Source organism: Nerophis lumbriciformis, linkage group LG03 (genome assembly GCF_033978685.3).
Source record: "Nerophis lumbriciformis linkage group LG03, RoL_Nlum_v2.1, whole genome shotgun sequence".
NCBI classification, from domain to species: domain Eukaryota; kingdom Metazoa; phylum Chordata; class Actinopteri; order Syngnathiformes; family Syngnathidae; genus Nerophis; species Nerophis lumbriciformis.
Window position 1 is genome coordinate 48,575,076 of NC_084550.2, and position 19,036 is coordinate 48,594,111.

The 19,036-nt window shown below is 38.2% G+C and overlaps 1 protein-coding gene across 1 annotated transcript in view; it reads left to right on the plus strand.

Annotated features, from left to right (window-relative positions):
- The first annotated feature begins 213 nt into the window (after nucleotides 1–213).
- iars1 (isoleucyl-tRNA synthetase 1) overlaps nucleotides 214–19,036 on the plus strand; it is a 132,644-nt gene continuing 113,821 nt past the window's right edge. The window contains exons 1-7 of the mRNA XM_061938371.2: nucleotides 214–346; nucleotides 4,209–4,332; nucleotides 4,497–4,653; nucleotides 4,729–4,848; nucleotides 11,556–11,638; nucleotides 14,955–15,072; nucleotides 15,155–15,302. Of these exons, the coding sequence (XP_061794355.1) occupies nucleotides 4,214–4,332; nucleotides 4,497–4,653; nucleotides 4,729–4,848; nucleotides 11,556–11,638; nucleotides 14,955–15,072; nucleotides 15,155–15,302 (745 nt within the window). The 5' untranslated portion in view covers nucleotides 214–346; nucleotides 4,209–4,213. The remainder of the gene's footprint in view (nucleotides 347–4,208; nucleotides 4,333–4,496; nucleotides 4,654–4,728; nucleotides 4,849–11,555; nucleotides 11,639–14,954; nucleotides 15,073–15,154; nucleotides 15,303–19,036) is intronic.

The window sequence follows — 19,036 nt, forward strand, 5'->3', positions numbered from 1 at the left end:
GACGGAGTGTGTAGTTTGATGTCGCTTGGATATCGAGACTTTACTACCGCAATTGAAAACATAACGAACTCTGTAAATGCAAACATGACGACCACGGATGGACAGAAAGAGTCCGGACACATTATGACTGTTTTTCGACGCTCCAAAAATGAATCAGTGTGTCACACTGAGGATCGCGGACTTTACGAAGTCGCCAGGTTGCGTTCCCCAACTGCGAGTGTAGAAATTCCCACTTCGATTTCTACCTTGAAGCCAACGTCAGTTTGAACCTGACGTCACTTCCGCTCACGCTGACGCCAACTTGCATCATTTCTTGTCTCTCTTGTCAGCCGTGGGAAGACAACATGTGAGTACAGCATTTAACCCTGTAAAACTTCTAAACTATGTCCACGCAGTGTCTCGCTTCCTACCAAATCTGTGACTGTGTGCTACTTTTTAAGCGCTTTCACTCATAAACGCCTTTTGTGCTGGTTTTCTTTCAGCTAACTTAAACATTGAGCGGCTAACCGAGCATGCTAGCTAACTACTGTTTAAAGGAGGCGTCAGTGCCAGCTGAGTAAATTAAGTCAACTTGTAATTAAATTATTTTAATACACACCAGCTTTTCTTATAATAATAAGTCTTGTTGACGTGAGACCGGGTGTTGACATATTTATGTACACTATATTTCCAAAAGTATTTGGCCACCCATCCAAATGATGACAATCAGGTGTCCTAATCACAGGTGTATAAAATCAAGCACTTAGGCATGGAGGCTGTTTATACAAACATTTGTGAAAGAATGGGCCGCTGTCATAGGATGCCACCTGTGCAACAAATCCAGTCGTGAAATTTCCTCCCTCCTAAATATTCCAAAACCAACTTTATTATAAGAAAAGTGAAGAGTTTGGGAACAACATCAACTCAGCCACCAAGTGGTAGGCCGCGTAAACTGACAGGGAGGGGTCAGCGGATGCTGAAGCGCATAGTGCAAAGACTTTCTGCACAGTCAGTTGCTACAGAACTCCAAACTTCATGTGACCTTCCGATTAGCCCACGTACAGTACGCAGAGAGCTTCATATAATGGGTTTCCATGGCAGAGCAGCTGAATCTAAGCCATACATCACCAAGTCCAATGCAAAGCGTTGGATGCAGTGGTGTAAAGCACGTCGCCATTGGACTCTAGAGCAGTGGAGACGCCTTCTCTGGAGTGATGAATCACGCTTTTCCATCTGGCAATCTAATGGACGAGTCTGGGTTTGGAGATTGCCAGGAAAACCCTACATTTCAGACTGCATTGTGCCGAGTGTGAAATTTGGTGGAGGAGGAATTATGGTGTGGGGGTGTTTTTCAAGAGTTGAGCTTGGCCCCATAGTTCCAGTGAAAGGAACTTTGAATGCTCCAGGATACCAAAACATTTTGGACAATTCCATGGGATGGCACTTCAAGTTTATATGTGAGTAAAGGCAGGTGGCCAAATGTATTATATACAGCCAGTAGACTTACTAGTCCATAAACTAATACATTGAAGCATGGATGGACTTGGTATGTTTTTAATGATCAAGGTCCTGAGTAGGGCTGCAACTAACAACTAATTTGATAATCGATTAATCTGTCGACTATTAAATCGATTAATAATCGGATAAAAGAGACAAACTGCATTTCTATCCTTTCCAGTATTTTATTGAAAAAAAAAAACAGCATATTGGCACCATGTTCTGGACATTGTGGGTGCAGCATACATCAATAATAACAGAAATGTAACTCATCAGATCAGATATTGTACACGTGTCTGTTGTGGATAATAAAGGATTCATTTTAGGCTGCCTCTGAATAATAGCATGAAATATTCCAGCACCTTCATAACGTTTAGTTATACTAAAGCGTCACTCAAATCTAAATATATTTATATAGCTTTATCGGGCTCGGCTAAATTGATCCATTATCAAACCAACCTGAGATATTTCTGTCTGTTACGTTTATTTTCAAATTGGTAATTGTGCGTTTTCTCTCTCAAAACGGAATCAAATGTGCCGGAGACACATTATCAGCCCCGCGTTGCAACAAAGGCATAATGTTAACGTTACTCACAAAAAAGCTGAACTCATGAATGCCTGTTGCCACTCAAAACAACACAGAAAATGCACTCTCCAAGAAGTTCCTAACACTCTGAAAGTTAATAAACAACAGTTGCTGCTTCGCTTCCTTAAAAAAAAATCTCCTCGTTAACAAAATATTAAAAACACACAAAGACGGACACAACTGATCAACTTAAAAAGTTACGTAGCGTGAGTTCTTCCCTTCATCCATGGCTCCAACATGTTTCCTCTTCGGGTGCTCCTAAAGCAATGTTGTACTTCCGTGCCATTTTGCAGGAAACGCTCTTCTTTGAAGTCTTTAAAGTAAAGTGTTCCCACACTTTTGACGACTTAGGTCGTACACTTTTCTCCATTGAAGCAATAACCTCAAGATGTTTTTCCGCTGAACTATCCGTACTGTTTTCGTCCGCCATTTTTCGAATGTTTCCAGCAAAGGAGACGGCGTCGTCACGTGAGCTGCACATGACACATCATTGGCTGGCTTACTGCCACCTCATGAGACGTAGCCTCAGCGCCGCCCTGGCGCTGTTTTGTACTGTTTTTGTACTTATTTTGATTATTGTTTCTCAGCTGTTTGTAAATGTTGCAGTTTATAAATAAAGGTTTATAAAACTAAAAAAAATAAAAAATTGCCTTCGCGCATGCGCATATCATAGTTCCAACGAATCAATGACTACATTAATCTCCAATTATTTTTATAATCGATTTAATCGATTAGTTGTTGCAGCCTTAGTCCTGAGTAGTCCTGAGTTCAATCCCGGGCTCGGGATCTTTCTGTGTGGAGTTTGCATGTTCTCCCCGTGACTGCGTGGGTTCCCTCCAGGTACTCCGGCTTCCTCCCACCGCCAAAGACATGCACCTGGGGATAGGTTGATTGGCAACACTAAATTGGCCCTAGTGTGTGAATGTGAGTGTGAATGTTGTCTGTCTATCTGTGTTGGCCCTGTGATGAGGTGGCGACTTGTCCAGGGTGTACCCCACCTTCCGCCCGAATGCGGCTGAGATAGGCTCCAGCGACCCCAAAAGGGACAAGCGGTAGAAAATGGATGGATGGATGGAAGGTTGAACTAATCTGACGGCATATATGCAAATATGGTAAGTCAGTGTTCGGTGTGGTTGTATTCAAATTAAATGTAATTTGACCCAGTTACTTGGTGTTCGTCCTGTCAGTCCTTGCTGTCTGTCTTACGTTGCGCCCTACAAAATGTTAAGACTGTAAGTATTGTACTCTGGGTTTCCTATTCATGTAAATTAATGTAATTTTTACTACCGCCACACCTTGAAAATAAGTATAAGTATAAGTCGCACCCGCCGAAAATGCATAATAAAGAAGGTAAAAAACATATATAAATCGCACTGGAGCCTGGCCAAACTATGAAAAAAACTGCGACTTATAGTCCAAAAAATACGGTACAGTAAAATAATGTATTGTACTGATGTCTGCGTTGAACTGACACTTGTTTATTATTTCTTCGGTCAGTGGTCAACAAAATAAACAAAACCGTTTTACGTCCATGAATTCATAAATTGTGACAAATTTACAGACAGAAAGGGTTTAAGTTCAGTACTTACCAATACCTGATGTTGGACGGTACCAATTTTCCGTAATTTTGTGTGTTAATAAATATTATCGTAATTATTTTTGATAATATAATCTACATTTGTATTGCAACATTTTAAAATGGGCTGATTATGATAACTGCTGTCTGTGGTGGTCCGCCTAACATAACCAGAAATCATGATCATAATTAAAGATAAAAGTCAAAAACTCAAGACAGCCATGACATTATGTTCTTTACAAGTGTATGTCAAATTTTGACCACTACGGTACTATAACTTACCTTGGAGCGTTTTTTGAGTCAGTTTCTTTGTTGGCATTGAAAATTGCAGCATTATCCGGAGGTAGTTTGGCTGAATCGGCTCTCACTTTGCTGTAGAATTGTCGGAGTGCAAAGAGCCTGAATCGGCATCCGGGCGTGAAGTCACGTGCAACCTAGGTACCGAAACATGACACCGATGTAAGACCGTCAGGATTCGGTCGGTGCCAAGAAAGTAATGGATTCGGTACCCATCCCTAGTGTTGAACTTGAAAACATTTGACATTTTCTTGTACTGTTGTTGTTGTCCAGACGTTATGGTGGAGCCGGTCCCCGAATCCATCAACTTTCCCTCAGAGGAAGAGAAGATTCTGCAGCTGTGGAAGGACAAGGACTGTTTTTACGAGTGTCTCAAACAGTCTAAAAACCGGCCAAAGTAAGGGAATGAATGAAGTAAAGCATCCGCCGTTCTTCTTGTCTAACTAGTCGCATTTACCAAAGATGATTGACACTGCTTTTTGTTAATACGTATACACTGAACATCGCCTTAGAAAAGGATGTGGCACCTCTGACACTTAATTGTCACCTTTTCTACACCAGGTACACCTTCTATGATGGTCCACCTTTTGCCACAGGCTTACCCCACTACGGTCACATCCTAGCAGGCACCATCAAGGACATTGTGACGCGCTTTGCCCACCAGAGTGGCTTCCACGTGGACCGGCGCTTTGGCTGGGACTGCCATGGCCTGCCTGTGGTAAATATGATCATAGCTTAATTACAGTATGAGGCAAAGAAACACACTTTCCTGTCCACTGTGTGTTTTTATCAGGAGTATGAGATCGACAAGACATTAGGGATCACTGGTCCCGATGATGTCGCCAAGATGGGCATTGCAGAGTACAACAAGCAGTGCCGTAAAATCGTGATGAGATACTCGACCGAGTGGGAGGTGAGCCTGTAAATTAATATTATTAATAGTAATGTGGTCGATGACAAAAAGTAATTTTCTAAGAATTTTTCAAATGGATCTAATGCATATTGATTTTGCGACAATGTATTTATACTACTCTCAATTGTTAAATGTACTTTTCAAGTGTCTTTTCTAACTTTACTACCCTGGAAAATGTTGGTTGGCACAATCAAATATTTATGAAGAAATATTTATTTTCCTCCTATTTACTCTTAGTGAAATTTCTGGCAAGTAAAGTGACTACACTACAGCACGTAGTGTGTTCCATAGACTGTAGTCCCTCGCCACATCACACTCAATATTGCGGCTTCAAAAAAATCACAGACAATTATTTGTTTTTTTAAAGCATATTCTACAACATTTCTGCCTGAAATTAAGCAATTTCAAGCATAAAAATGGTTAAATGAACTAAAATTATTAATACTACAGCAGGCCTCGAATTCTAAGTTTTTAAGGTCAAGGCAAGTGTTGCCTTAAAGGAGGGCTCATATTTTAGGGCACCAAGGCAAATTAGAAGGGCACCAAAGCAAACATTATTTTCGTGCATGTGTGTGTGTGCGGATACGTATGTAGAAAGATAGCACCTGATGGCCATTAGACGTAACTGCACTTTTTGTCCATATAGATATGTAGATTTAGGGCTGCCAATTATGGCCAAAGTAATAATTAAGATTATAGAAATCATGATTACTGATTGTTAGGTAAAGCAGTGTTAGGGTGTGAATGTAATACCATCATGTAATTTGTAATGTCTAATAAAAAGTCTATAAATAAACCTTATCCATATATCTAAAGAAAAAAATATATATATATTTTTAAATTTTTTAATATCAACTTGTCAGCTTTTTGCCTTTATCTGTATTTTTACATTTTGATAGAGGGAGTTTACTTTTTTTTTTTTAATTTAAGTTATGTACATCTATATGTACATGTAGATGATGTATCGGGACAGATCCATTAAGAGTTAGAGCAGAAATATGAAATAGAGGAGAATGATGATTTGATAAACTCCCACAATTTGGAATCGATCAGTTTCTCAGACCACATCAACTACAAATCACAAAGATTTATGAGCGAAATGGATCCAGATAGAAATGCTCCTCAAAACACCAACAATGATTGTTTATATTATACTGACGTCACATTTGATAAAACATTTATGCAAGATAATAACATATCTCTAGTACATTTTAATAGCAGGAGTCTATACTCTCATTTTGATGATATCTAGGACTATTTGAATCAATTCAAATCTCCATTTAATATTATAGGTATTTCAGAGACATGGATGAATGAGAATACAAGTAATGAGTTTGAATTAAATGGGTATGAAATGTTTTGCACCAACCGTAAAAATAAGAGAGGAGGAGGTGTGGCTCTGTATGTGGACAAAAATATCAGCTGTAGTATTGTAAATGATATGTGTTTAACTGTTGAGGAACTCTTCGAATGCGTCACTGTGGAATTATCATTTTCAAATAGGAAACTCATTATTGTAAGCTGCATTTATAGAACACCAGGATCCGACTTAAAAATATTTAATGAACAGATGGAAAAATTATTTAAGAGAAACAAAAAATATATAGTATGTGGTGACTTTAATATCAACCTTTTGAATCCTAATAAACACAAACACACAGCAGAATTTATTGACACCATGTTCTCCATGGGCTTATTCCCACTGATCACACGACCCACAAGAATCACAACACACAGCACCACACTTATTGACAACATATTTTGTAACATTGTAGATCATACTGTAACTGGAGGCTTGTTAGTGAGTGACGTCAGTGATCATTTACCCGTGTTCGTGGTGTACAATATTAACTGCAAAACATCCAAACCTGTAAATAGTGAACATTATCGTAGAGCCACAACAGAAAGATCATTAACAGCACTAAAGAATGATTTAGCGAAACACAACTGGGATTCTGTTTTTCAAACGTCAGATATAAATGCAGCTTATAATTTATTTCATGACATTTTTTTCTCACTTTATGATACACACTGCCCCATCAAAAAATGCACTATAACTAACTCCACAAAAACTCCATGGATAACTAAAGGGCTTGCGAACGCTTGCAAAAAGAAAAATTATTTATATAGGACTTTTTTTAGGCATCAAACCATAGAAACAGAACAAAAGTACAAAACATATAAAAATAAATTAACCAGCATATTAAGAGCAAGCAGAAAAGAATACACCACCAATCTATTAATCCAAAAGAAAAATGATATAAAGGGAATTTGGAAGGTATTAAATACAATTATTGGGCATGGTTCAAACAGTCCTTGTTATCCGGAGTTTTTTGTTGAGAACGACCAAATCATAAGTGACAAGAAGATGATTGCGGACAGCTTCAATATGTTTTTTGTTAAAGTTGGGCCTGAGCTGGCAAAAAAATCCCAATTAATGATGAACAGCCCATGGAACGTATTGGAAAAAATCCTTACTCGATGTTCCTTACTCCGACTGTCAGAAAAGCAAGAACAAAACATCACGTGACATTTATGACCTCGACATGAGGACGGTCCGGAATGTAGCGGAAGAAATCATCAAACCATTCACATACATCTGCAATTTATCTTTTCAACTTGGACAATTTCCTTCACAAATGAAACTCTCAAAAGTCATCCCCATCTTCAAATCTGGAGACAAACACCACTTCACAAATTACCGGCCCGTCTCCCTTCTGCCACAGTTGTCAAAAATATTGGAAAAATAATTTGATAATAGACTTTGTGGCTTCATTGAAAAGCACACATTATTATCTGATTGTCAATATGGATTCCGACAAAATAGGTCAACTTTATTAGCTTTAAGTGATCTAATAGAGAACATTACTAATGGTATCGAGAAAAACAAATTTGTTTTAGGAATTTTTATTGACCTGCAAAAGGCTTTCGATACCATTGACCACCAGATTTTGGTAAATAAACTGGAAAACTATGGCATAAGGGGAGTGGCAGGGAAATGGCTGAAGAGCTACTTGAATGAGAGACAGCAGATTGTTCAGCTCGACCAACATCAATCTACACTCATGAACATAACCTGTGGAGTCCCCCAGGGGTCGATACTGGGACCCACACTATTTATAATGTATATCAATGAAATATGTAAAGTATCAACACTGCTGAAGTTCATCCTCTTTGCTGACGACACAACCATTACATGTGCAGGTGACGACCTGAAGCAACTTCTGTAACTGAGGAGATGATCAAGTTAAAAACTTGGTTTAATACCAACAAATTGTCTCTGAATTTAAAGAAGACCAAAATCATGCTCTTTAGCAATCGCAAAAGTGAAATACCCATCAGGATTGTTATTGATGATACACCAATAGAATATGTTCAACAAAATTCATTCTTAGGAGTGGTAATAAATGAAAATATATCATGGAAGCCTCATATAAGTTACCTAAGGACAAAAGTTGCTAAATGTGTTGGAATGATGAGGAGATCATGTCATTTATTGAACACCAATGCTCTGCTTTTATTGTATCATTCATTTATTATGTCATATCTAAACTATTGTGTTGAAGTCTGGGGAAATTGTTATAAATCCCATCTACAGCCTTTAGTCACTCTGCAGAAAAAGGCCATTAGGACTGTGTCCAATGTTCACTACTTACATCATTCAAATCCACTATTCATGGAGTTAAAGCAACTTAAACTGCACGATGTGATCAATTTTAAAACTGCTCAAATTATGTTTAGGGCATCCCAAAACTCTCTACCATCCAATATACAAAACCTATTCCAGGATAGAGATGCTCACCATAGTTACAGTCTAAGAGGAAACAACAAATTATATTTTCCTAAATTTAGAACAACTTTAAAATCAATGTGCATTTCAGTGCGTGGAGTCAGTCTGTGGAACAACTTAGGGGACGAGTTAAAAACCTGTTCTAACATGATTCAATTTAAAAGACTGTTTAAAAAAGAAGTACCGAAGAAGTACGAGGAGGAAAGAGAGTGATGCCCTCAGCACAGAGCGATGAGAGAGAGGTGTATGGTCAGAGAGTGTTTGGGCCTGTGTGTGTGTGTGTGTGTGTGTGTGTGTGTGTGTGTGTGTGTGTGTTTTGTCTCGTCTTGTCTTGTCTCATAGTAACAGTGGTACTATTGTATTGTTAGTGTACAGGAGCTTTTCTTGTTTTTGTTTGTATAGTATTGTTCTTGTATTATATTGTTTATGTTAAATGCGGAATGAGTGAGAGGGGTTGGGATATTATAAGCATCTGCTTCATCCAACCCCTTTTCAAGCCTTGCATAAATGTCCCTGCCAAAATGTTTAAAAAAAAAATGTGCGTTGTACTGTGCAGGTTTGAAATAAATAATTCAATCAATCAATATGTCATATAGGAATTAACTACACACAATAACACATTAACAAGGTGCTATGTCACATGAATGTTTTTTGAAGTGATACCTTTGTGACATGAAAAAAACACAAGTAATGTAAAAAAAACAAAAAAAACCTGGTGTTTAATTTTTGATGTCAAAATAAAACACAAAGCTGTTTGTCTAATGAAGATAAAGTCAAATAAGCAAGCTTTGTTTTACTCCAACGCCTCCTATCAGTACAACAGTTTGGCCAACAAAAATAGAGTGACACCTTTCACATCGAATACACAATCTTCACAGCCTGCATTCAGTTCGATGAGATGACAAAACATCATAGCTAGTACTGATGTTATTTGAACACTGATACAGTTTGCAGTTAAATAAAAGATGAGTGAACATCACAGTAAACAAACAAAATACTTTCTAAACAAGTTGTGACAATGTTCACGACACATCGCCTGCTGCACGTCATTAACACTCAGTCACAGCAGCTGATGGACGCTGTATTGAGGAAATAAAAACAACATCAAATAGTTTTCTCCTTGGCTGTATACTTTGTGTGGGGACAAGTGTCTCCAATATTGTCCACGCCTGTCTCCATTTAAACACAGCAGCGAGTTCTTAAACGCACGGCGGGAAGGGAGGGAAAATGATGTTAAACCAAGTGCTTGGCTCCGTTTACTCCGAGGGGAAATCTCCGCAGCAAATTCCGTGTCGTTAGTCCTCCATGGTTATCAAGCCAAACGACACTAGTGCGCATGCGCCTGACTTCGTGTAGCCTAAAATGCATTAATTATTGATGGCTTTGCGGTAATTAAAAAATTAGACTGTGTTACTAACCGTCTGGAATTTTATCGCAAATGATCATTATACCGTTTACTATTACATCCCTCGTTCATTAACAAGTAAAAAGTCAAGGGTGTTCACGGCATGTTCTTGCTGCCCACGTTGGTCAATTTTTTAGGGCACTACGGCAAATGACGAGGACAGTCGGAGACAGTTGCCGTGTTTAAATTCGAACCCTGCTACAGTAGTTTTGACCACTAGAGGAGACAAACCAATCAGATCACGCTGTTCGGTATTGTCGCCATTGATGGGTTAGCCTCAGACAGCATTACTATATTAGATTAAGAGAGTATAAATGTGACTATGAGCGTGTCATTTTATGTACCGGTATAGAAGGCTCTCATAATGTTGAACAATGTATTTAAAAGTAAATATTAAATTTATGACTATTTATTACTTCTTAACGGCCATAAACAAAGGATTACTGTATTGTATATCATATTTAACAAAAAAATCTTGACTTTTAAATAACATTATTTATTCAATTTGGAAATTGTCTTCCAGTTGCGCCACCTGACTTTGCAGCTCATTTCAAATTTAACAGGCTTCATTTGGACACCTGTATGAGCTTTTGCTGACAAGTTTATACGCCTCACTTTCAAATAGAATACAGCATTTTATGATAAAATAACCGTTTGTTTCCGCCCGAATGCGGCTGGTATAGGCTCCAGCCATCCAGCGACCCCGAGAGGGACAGGCGGTAGAAAATGGATGAATGGATATGGATTAAAAGTGTTGCAAAGTGCATGTGACTTCAAATAAGCTGTTTTTAAATAATATTTGAAAGAGATCACCCACAAGCATTTCACTCAGTCATAAAGATCAGAAATAGTGAAAAGCTCATTGCACTTAAGAGTATTGTACTGTATGTCCTCCATTACTGAACGTATTTACGATAATCCCAAGGGCTATGTGTATTTCCTTATATTACCCTTGTCAGCCTGTTCATTATTTCAGCACTGCTGCCACCTAGCTGGAGGTCTGTGTATCGTTGAAGCATTTCTAAAGATGCTAATACTGAAATAATTTTAGTGTTTTTATTTCAGAAACTTGAAAAAACATGCTTTCAGGCCTGCTAAAACATACAAATTACTGGACACAAGTTGTACAATTATCTCCACAGCATCTCAATTTGATATTAGTAAAAAACATCATTAAAGTATCATTTTCAATAGTCGTCGTAGTGCGTTCATTTCTGATGACAGCTGACATTTTGGGGGTTCGAGTTGCCAGAACAAAGAACAAAAAAAAATTGAATAAAGTGAAACCCTATTCAAACTAAATACATAGAAAGTGTAACGTTAGACATGCTTTATTGTTTACATTATTTAAGAATGACATAATACACTCGGCCACAACAATGTGCATCTCATATCATTGACCCAATGATTATTATTATTACTGTTAAGATACAGTAAAATTATATTATAGTTGTCATTATTATATACCTTATTAGAACACTGAATTGTTGCTATTTTTTTTTTTTTTTTCAGAACTCAGTGAATCGAATGGGCCGATGGATTGATTTTAAACATGACTACAAGACTCTCTACCCATGGTTCATGGAGACTGTCTGGTATGTTTGGTATTGTAAAGGACTAATGTGTTTATAAAAAAAAAAAAGGAAAGGAACACACAAGCTAGAAGCAGTCATTTGTCTACTTGTATGTTTTTCATTTTTCCATAACTTTACACACGTTTGTATAATTGGAGTTTGTGTGATGCCGCTTTTAAATAATTGGCGTGACAGCTGGATACCTTTTTGACAACAAAGCATTACCATGGCAACCCTCAACCACAGATAATATCCATTTATACAGTGCTTTTCTGGACACCAAAAGCGCTTCACAGAAAACAGCGAACCCATCATCTATTCACTCCACATTCAGACAGTGATGGTGGTAAACTACATTTGTAGCCACTGGGTTAGACTGATGGAAACATGGCTGCCAATTTGTGCCTACTCTGACCACTACCAAATAGGGTTGTACGGTATACCAGTATTAGTATAGTACCGCGATACTAATTAATCATTTTCGGTACTATACCGTCTCTGAAACGTACAGATCCCGCACCATCCCACGCCCGCATCGTAGTCACGCCATGTCATTACTGGTTTACGAGCAGAGGAGCATGTTTGGTAGCACACAATCACGGAGTACTTACAAGCAGACAGTGTGTAGACAGAAAAAGGAGAACAGACGCATTTTAGCTTTAAAACTAACGATAAAGGGGAAGATATAACACTGAAACGCCTCCAGGAAGAGGTGCTTTAAGACATGGCTAGCTAGCTAGCGGCTAACGTCAATCCGCCGTCGGCAGTATTTTAGCTACTTCTAAATCACTAATCCTCGCCTCCATGGTGACAAATAAAGTACATTTCTTACAAGTATCATCCCTGCAGGACGAGGAATTGCTAAACATGCTTCACTACACACCGTAGCTCACCGGCATCAAAATGTAAACAAACGCCATTGCTGGATCTACACCTAACATCCACTGTAATGATATCAAGTACAGGCACGTATCGAGTCGATACTACTATGATCACGTCGATTTTTTTTGGCATCACATCTTCTTTCGTTTTAAAAAAATGTATATTATGTTTATAAACACAGGAAATATGTCCCTGGACACATAAGGACTTTGAATATGACCAATGTATGATCCTGTAACTACTTGATATCGGATTGATACCCAAATTTGTGGTATCATCCAAAACTAATGTAAAGTATCAAACAACAGAAGAATAAGTGATTATTACATTTTAACAGAAGTGTAGATAGAACATGTTAAAAGAGAAAGTAAGCAGATATTAAGAGTAAATGAACAAGTAGATTAATAATTAACTTTCTACCACTTGTCCTTAATAATGTTGACAAAATAATAATGATAAATGACACAATATGTTACTGCATATGTCAGCAGACTAATTAGGAGCCTTTGTTTGTTTACTTACTACTAAAAGACATGTTGTCTAGTATGTTCACTATTTTATTTAAGGACTTAGCTGCAATAAGAAACATGTTTAATGTACTCTTAAGAGTTTTTGTTAAAATAAAGCCAATAATGCAATTTTTTTGTGGTCCCCTTTATTTAGAAAAGAACCGAAAAGTATCGAAATAATTTTAGTACCGGTACCAAACTATTGGTATCGTTACAACACTCTTGAAGGTAGAAAAGCGCTATACAAGTACAACCCATTTATCATTTATCATTTATTACCAAACATTCATTTACATTCACACACCAGTGTGAACGGCACTGGGAGCAGGTTGGGTGAGGTGTCACAACGGCCGTGACTAGGTTAGCGGAAGCTGGAATCAAACTTGAAACCTTCAAGTTGCTCTACCATCTGAGCCACGTCGTCCCCGTAAAAGGCATTTGAAAGAGTCATTCACCCTAAATGTGCTTTCGCAACGAGAAGTTAACTTCTTGATGTGTAAAATTGAATATATAGCATTTACTACCAAAAGAGCCAATCCCCCCCTCTTCCACCTATGGAGTTGCAAAACACAACAATTTATAAACTTTTAAAAAACTTTTTTGATTTGACCTGTTAAGTAATGGAATACAACAAACAGAAAAAAAAAAAAAAAAAAAGAAGTGCAGTGTGCATGTGTAGGCATACTTTGAAATAAAATATTACTTTTCAGATAACGCAGAGGACTTGCTTTAAAATGTCTTTGGACATTTGCATATCTGATTGTTTGCAAACATTTTTCGCCATTTTTCGTGTCAATGAAACCAAATTAATCCGTCCGAGCAGAAACGGGCATATTCATGGTTCTCTTAGCGCGGGAGTAGCACATGAAAAAAGTGGACTTCTCTCTCGTTGCACACACATACATGCACACTAGCTCCACCTCCCTTTACCTTGCATCCCTTCCAATCATCAGTCAGGATTTAGCCTGTACACATTCACAGCCTCGCAGACATTGGGAATTAATAGAACACACCGGAGCCGGGGGTTGCTGCTCCATCTTCTCTTCTGTGATAACTAAAGTTATGGTTATGGTTTGAGTTTATTTCAAACATGCTTACAATTACAACATGACATGCCACTATTTCCAGTTTCTCCTTTTAACATGTTCGAAAAGGAGGAGGAAGAAGCAGACCTTATTTAGTCCTACCCCCTTTTCATTACATAGCCATTGCTAAAACTTTTGTTCTCTTCCTGTTCTCAATTTATTCACCATATACTCCATAAATACAAACATTAATAAATAAATAATAAATAGTGAAGTAGGTTGTATTTCATATAGTGAGATGAATAAGATGATCAGTAAGTTCAGAATGTTTATCATGGTGGTTCTTTGTACTTTGTAAACACTTTGAGTTTGAACAGTTTCTTAAATTGGATCATATTAGTACATTGTTTGATTTCTTTACTTAATCCGTTCCATAATTGAATTTCACATAATGATATACTAAAGCTTTTAAATGTCATACGTGCATACAAATGTTTTAAGTTAGATTTTTCTCTGAGGTTGTATTACTCCACTTTTGTTGAGAAGAATTGTTGTACGTTCTTGGGTAGCAGGTTATAGTTTGCTTTGTGCATAATTTTAGCTGTTTACAAATTCACTTTATCTTGGAATTTCCATATTTTCGATTCAATAAATAAAAGGTTTGAATGTTCTCTACATCCACCATTATGTATTATTCTAACTGATTTTTATTTTTTTTTAAACACGGTTAGCGTACTTTTGTAGTTATTTCCACATATTTTTGCACAATAACTCGGATATGGTAACCCTATCTAGTAGTAAAGAATATTATCTTAAATTTACATGTGTTAGGCTTTTCAGTTTGCTTCAAAGTATCTCTCAGCTGTCATACACGCTTGTTTGCATTTTGTCGTCGCTGAGCGTCTTTTTTAAATCTTTCAGGTGGGTGTTTAAGCAGCTGTATGACAAGGGTCTGGTGTTTCGCGGTGTCAAGGTCATGCCTTTTTCCACCGCCTGCAACACTCCCCTATCCAACTTCGAGTCCCACCAGAACTACAAGGTTCACAAAACTCCCTTCAACCATGTTAAGACATCGAGACAATGAGAGAAACTCACTTTCCCCAACATTTGCACATGTGCAGGACGTTCAAGATCCTTCAGTTATCGTCAACTTTCCGCTGCTTGAGAATGAGGACGTGTGCCTTATCGCTTGGACCACCACTCCATGGACGCTCCCCAGCAACTTGGCCCTATGTGTCAACCCTGAGTTATCTTACGTCAAGGTGCAAGGTAAGAGACTTGACACAGAGTAGTATTCCAAATACAACAACGGGCAAATAATATGCAATCATCAGACTTGGAGAATGTTCATTCAGTTGTTAGTAGAAAAAAAGCAGATAACAAAGGTGATATAGATATTGTCGTTTCAAATGACTGGCTTTAAGAAACGCAAAATGAAATTAAGAAAATAAATTGTGGAAGTCCAAAACGGTTTCAGTTTTAGATGTAGCAGAGTAAAAAATTCTGGCGTAAAAATAATGGAATCATGGAAAAACAAACAAAAAAACTTCTAGTTCTTGGTTGCACCACCTCTGACTTTTATGACAGCTCGCAATCTCAGAGGCATGAACTTAACGAGTGACAAGCAGAGCTCTTCATCAATCTCGCGACAACTTTCTCTGATTGCTGTTGTCAGATCAGCTTTGCAAGTTGGAGTCTTGTCATGGACCATTTTCTTCAAATTCCACCACCATTTTTCCATTGGATTGGGATCCGGACTATTTGCAGGCTATGACATTGACCTTATACATTTTTCCTCAAGGAAAGTTTTTAAAGTTTTTGCTGTATGGCAAGATTCATTATCAGAATCAGAATCAGAAATACTTGATTAATCCCTGAGGGGAAATTAAAATTTTCAGCACAATCTCATTCAAGATCAGACAAACATTACAGGGAGACAGAACAGGATCGCTGACGGGTCTGCCAACTTCCGGCCCCCCTTACAAAAAAGGTGAGATACAGGTAAACAATGGGGTGGGGGTGGGGGGTCGGTCTAAGCCTGGGCCCCTGGAGAGGGGGTCCAGACTGAGGCCAAGGGAAAAAACAACTCATTGCCATAGCACACATCCCTCTTACATGTGTGTAAGAGGGAAGCATCAAAGGACATTAAAGACATTAAAAGAGCAGAGCTGATGCAACCAGGCACTTCTACATACAGCTATGAATAAAAAGTAAAAGAAACATATACACTGTGGTGGCCCCTGCGGTGTTCCACGCCATTGTCTGCTGGGATGGAAGGAGCATGGCCAGAGACTGGAGCAGACCCAACAAAGCAACCAAGAGAGCCGACTCCACTCTCGGCCGCCCACTATATATATATATATATATATATATATATATATATATATATATATATACATACAGTGTTTCCCACACATTCATTTATTTGTTGCGGCCCGCCACGAAAGAATTACGTCCGCCACAAATGGATTTTTCGGCTTTTGACTCGGTCGACCGCTCATAAAAGCAATGGGACTGTCTGTGAATGTTGCTTGTAGTTACACCTCAGGTGCAGTAGGTGGCGGTAGCCTACTATGCACTATGCAATAGCACTTAATTCACCTGGTGGGCCAGAAGAAGAAGAAGAAGAAGAGGGACGGACGGAATCAAAATACTCGCCGGCTACTTTTCATAATGATGGCGCTTCCTACGTTTCTACCTCAAACATCCAAAAGCTGCTGAAAGCCTTGATCCAGGATGCCATGGGGAAAAAAACTTAAATGGTGCCTTTTGGCGACAGTTAGCAGCTTGGTGGCTCATAGCCGGCTAGCTAACGCGGTAGCATTGCTTCATTTTTACAGGTGTTATAGGTAGATAGTAGTGATGGGTCCGGCAACACCGATGCATCGGCGCATGCGTCGAGCTCATAGAGTGAAACCCTGTGTCGGTGCGCGTACCGCTTTTAGAAAGTCACGTGACCGATCATGAGCTGTTTTGGTCACGTGACCGATACGCGAACTGTGTCGCACTGACGCCTCCTCTGTGCCCTGTGAGCGGCTCTTTTCTACAGCCGGAGAAATAATAACTAAGAAGACAAAGCGTCTAAAATTGAATACGTTGGAAAAACTGTTTTTTTTTAAATAAAAATGTGTAAAAATAAATAAATAATAATTTCCAGGTCCACAAGCATCCTCATTCACAACACGTTCTCTTAGATTTCCATGTTATGATACATGTTCACATTATTTATTGACTGTATCTAAAAAAGACAAAAAATATATTTTTATTTAAATGAAGTTATGAAATAATCCTAAATGAAATACAATGACTTGGTTTACATTATTGTATATACTAGGTCAGTGGTTCTCAACCTTTTTTCAGCAATGTACCCCCTGTGATTTTTTTTTTAAATTCAAGTACCCCCTAATCAGAGCAAAGCATTTTTGGTTGAAAAAAAAAGATAAAGAAGTAAAATACAGCACTATGTCATCAGTTTCTGATTTATTAAATTGTATAACAGTGCAAAATATTGCTCATTTGTAGTGGTCTTTCTTGAACTATTTGGAAAAAAAAGATATAAAAATAACTAAAAACTTGTTGAAAAATAAACAAGTGATTCAATTATAAATAAAGATTTCTACACCTAGAAGTAATAATCAACTTAAAGTGCCCTCTTTGGGGATTGTATTAGAGATCCATCTGGATTCATGAACTTAATTCTAAACATTTCTTCACAAAAAAAATAAATCTTTAACATCAATATTTATGGAACATGTCCACAAAAAATCTAGCTGTCAACACTGAATATTGCATAGTTACATTTCTTTTCACAGTTCTTTTTGACAGACATTTTAGTGACAAACCTGAGCTTGTGCTTCACTGAGTTTATGAACTTACATTCATATTTTGTTGAAGTATTATTCAATAAATATATAAAGGATTTTTGAATTGTTGCTATTTTTAGAATATTTAAAAGAAATCTCACGTACCCCTTGGCATACCTTCAAGGACCCCCAGGGGTTCGCGTACCCCCATTTGAGAACCACTGTACTAGGTCATAAAATCAGTGTCAGTTGAGTCGGTCCATAGGTTGCCTGTAGGGATTTTTAATGTCCAGCAGATGTCAGTATTTAGTGACACAGTATCGACACAGTATCAATACAGTTTTGCAATGTGTCAAAACGCTTCATGACGCCTCATCAACCCATCACTAGTAGATAGGTTATAGCTGCATCGCTCGCGGCTCGTCATATATTTAACGTTAATCCGTGATTTCACAGAGCGTTTCACTGACGGTGAGCAGCCTGACGCTGCTTCATTAACACCGCCGCTGTTTGACTCGTGGCCCGGGGCAGACGCTCGTAGTAACAGTCACGTGTTACAATACCGACGAGCTAACGTGTCCAGGTTATAACCATGTTGTCAATAAACACACATGGACTGAAGCTAAATTGTCCACTGTCCACTGCAGCATGTGAATGCAATGAAAAGAATAAAATCTGAGCCAACCAGCTGTTAAAATGTTGTCCAGGTTAATGTTTTGGCCATTAAAGACCATTCATTTCAAGATTTCAACTGTGATTGGGCTTTAAACAGGTGGCTGACCTGTTCAGATGAGTGTAACTGCTACTGGTCAAATAATGTGAAATAGCATTTAATTTTACATGTATGCAATGCCATTTAAATGCAATTATAGATAATAATAATAATAAATACTGTGTAGTGTTGTAAATAGTCAACGGGAAGGATTCTATTAAGATATAAGCCATGAGCACCACACAGCCAGAAAAAAACCTAGGCAGGACAAGTACAAATATTGGGGCAAGTAGATTTGAGAAGTCAGGCAAGTAGAAAAAAACCTTAACGTTGAACCCTGCATGTGTTGAGCTGCTGCCGCTTAAGGTTAGACGGCACTGTACATAGAGCTGTTCTGCTCGTTAGTAATAAATTCTAATGTTGGATGTTCACTCCTTCACTCCAACGGCCGAAAAGGGCTCGACTTGGAGAGGAGGTAGGCCTACAGT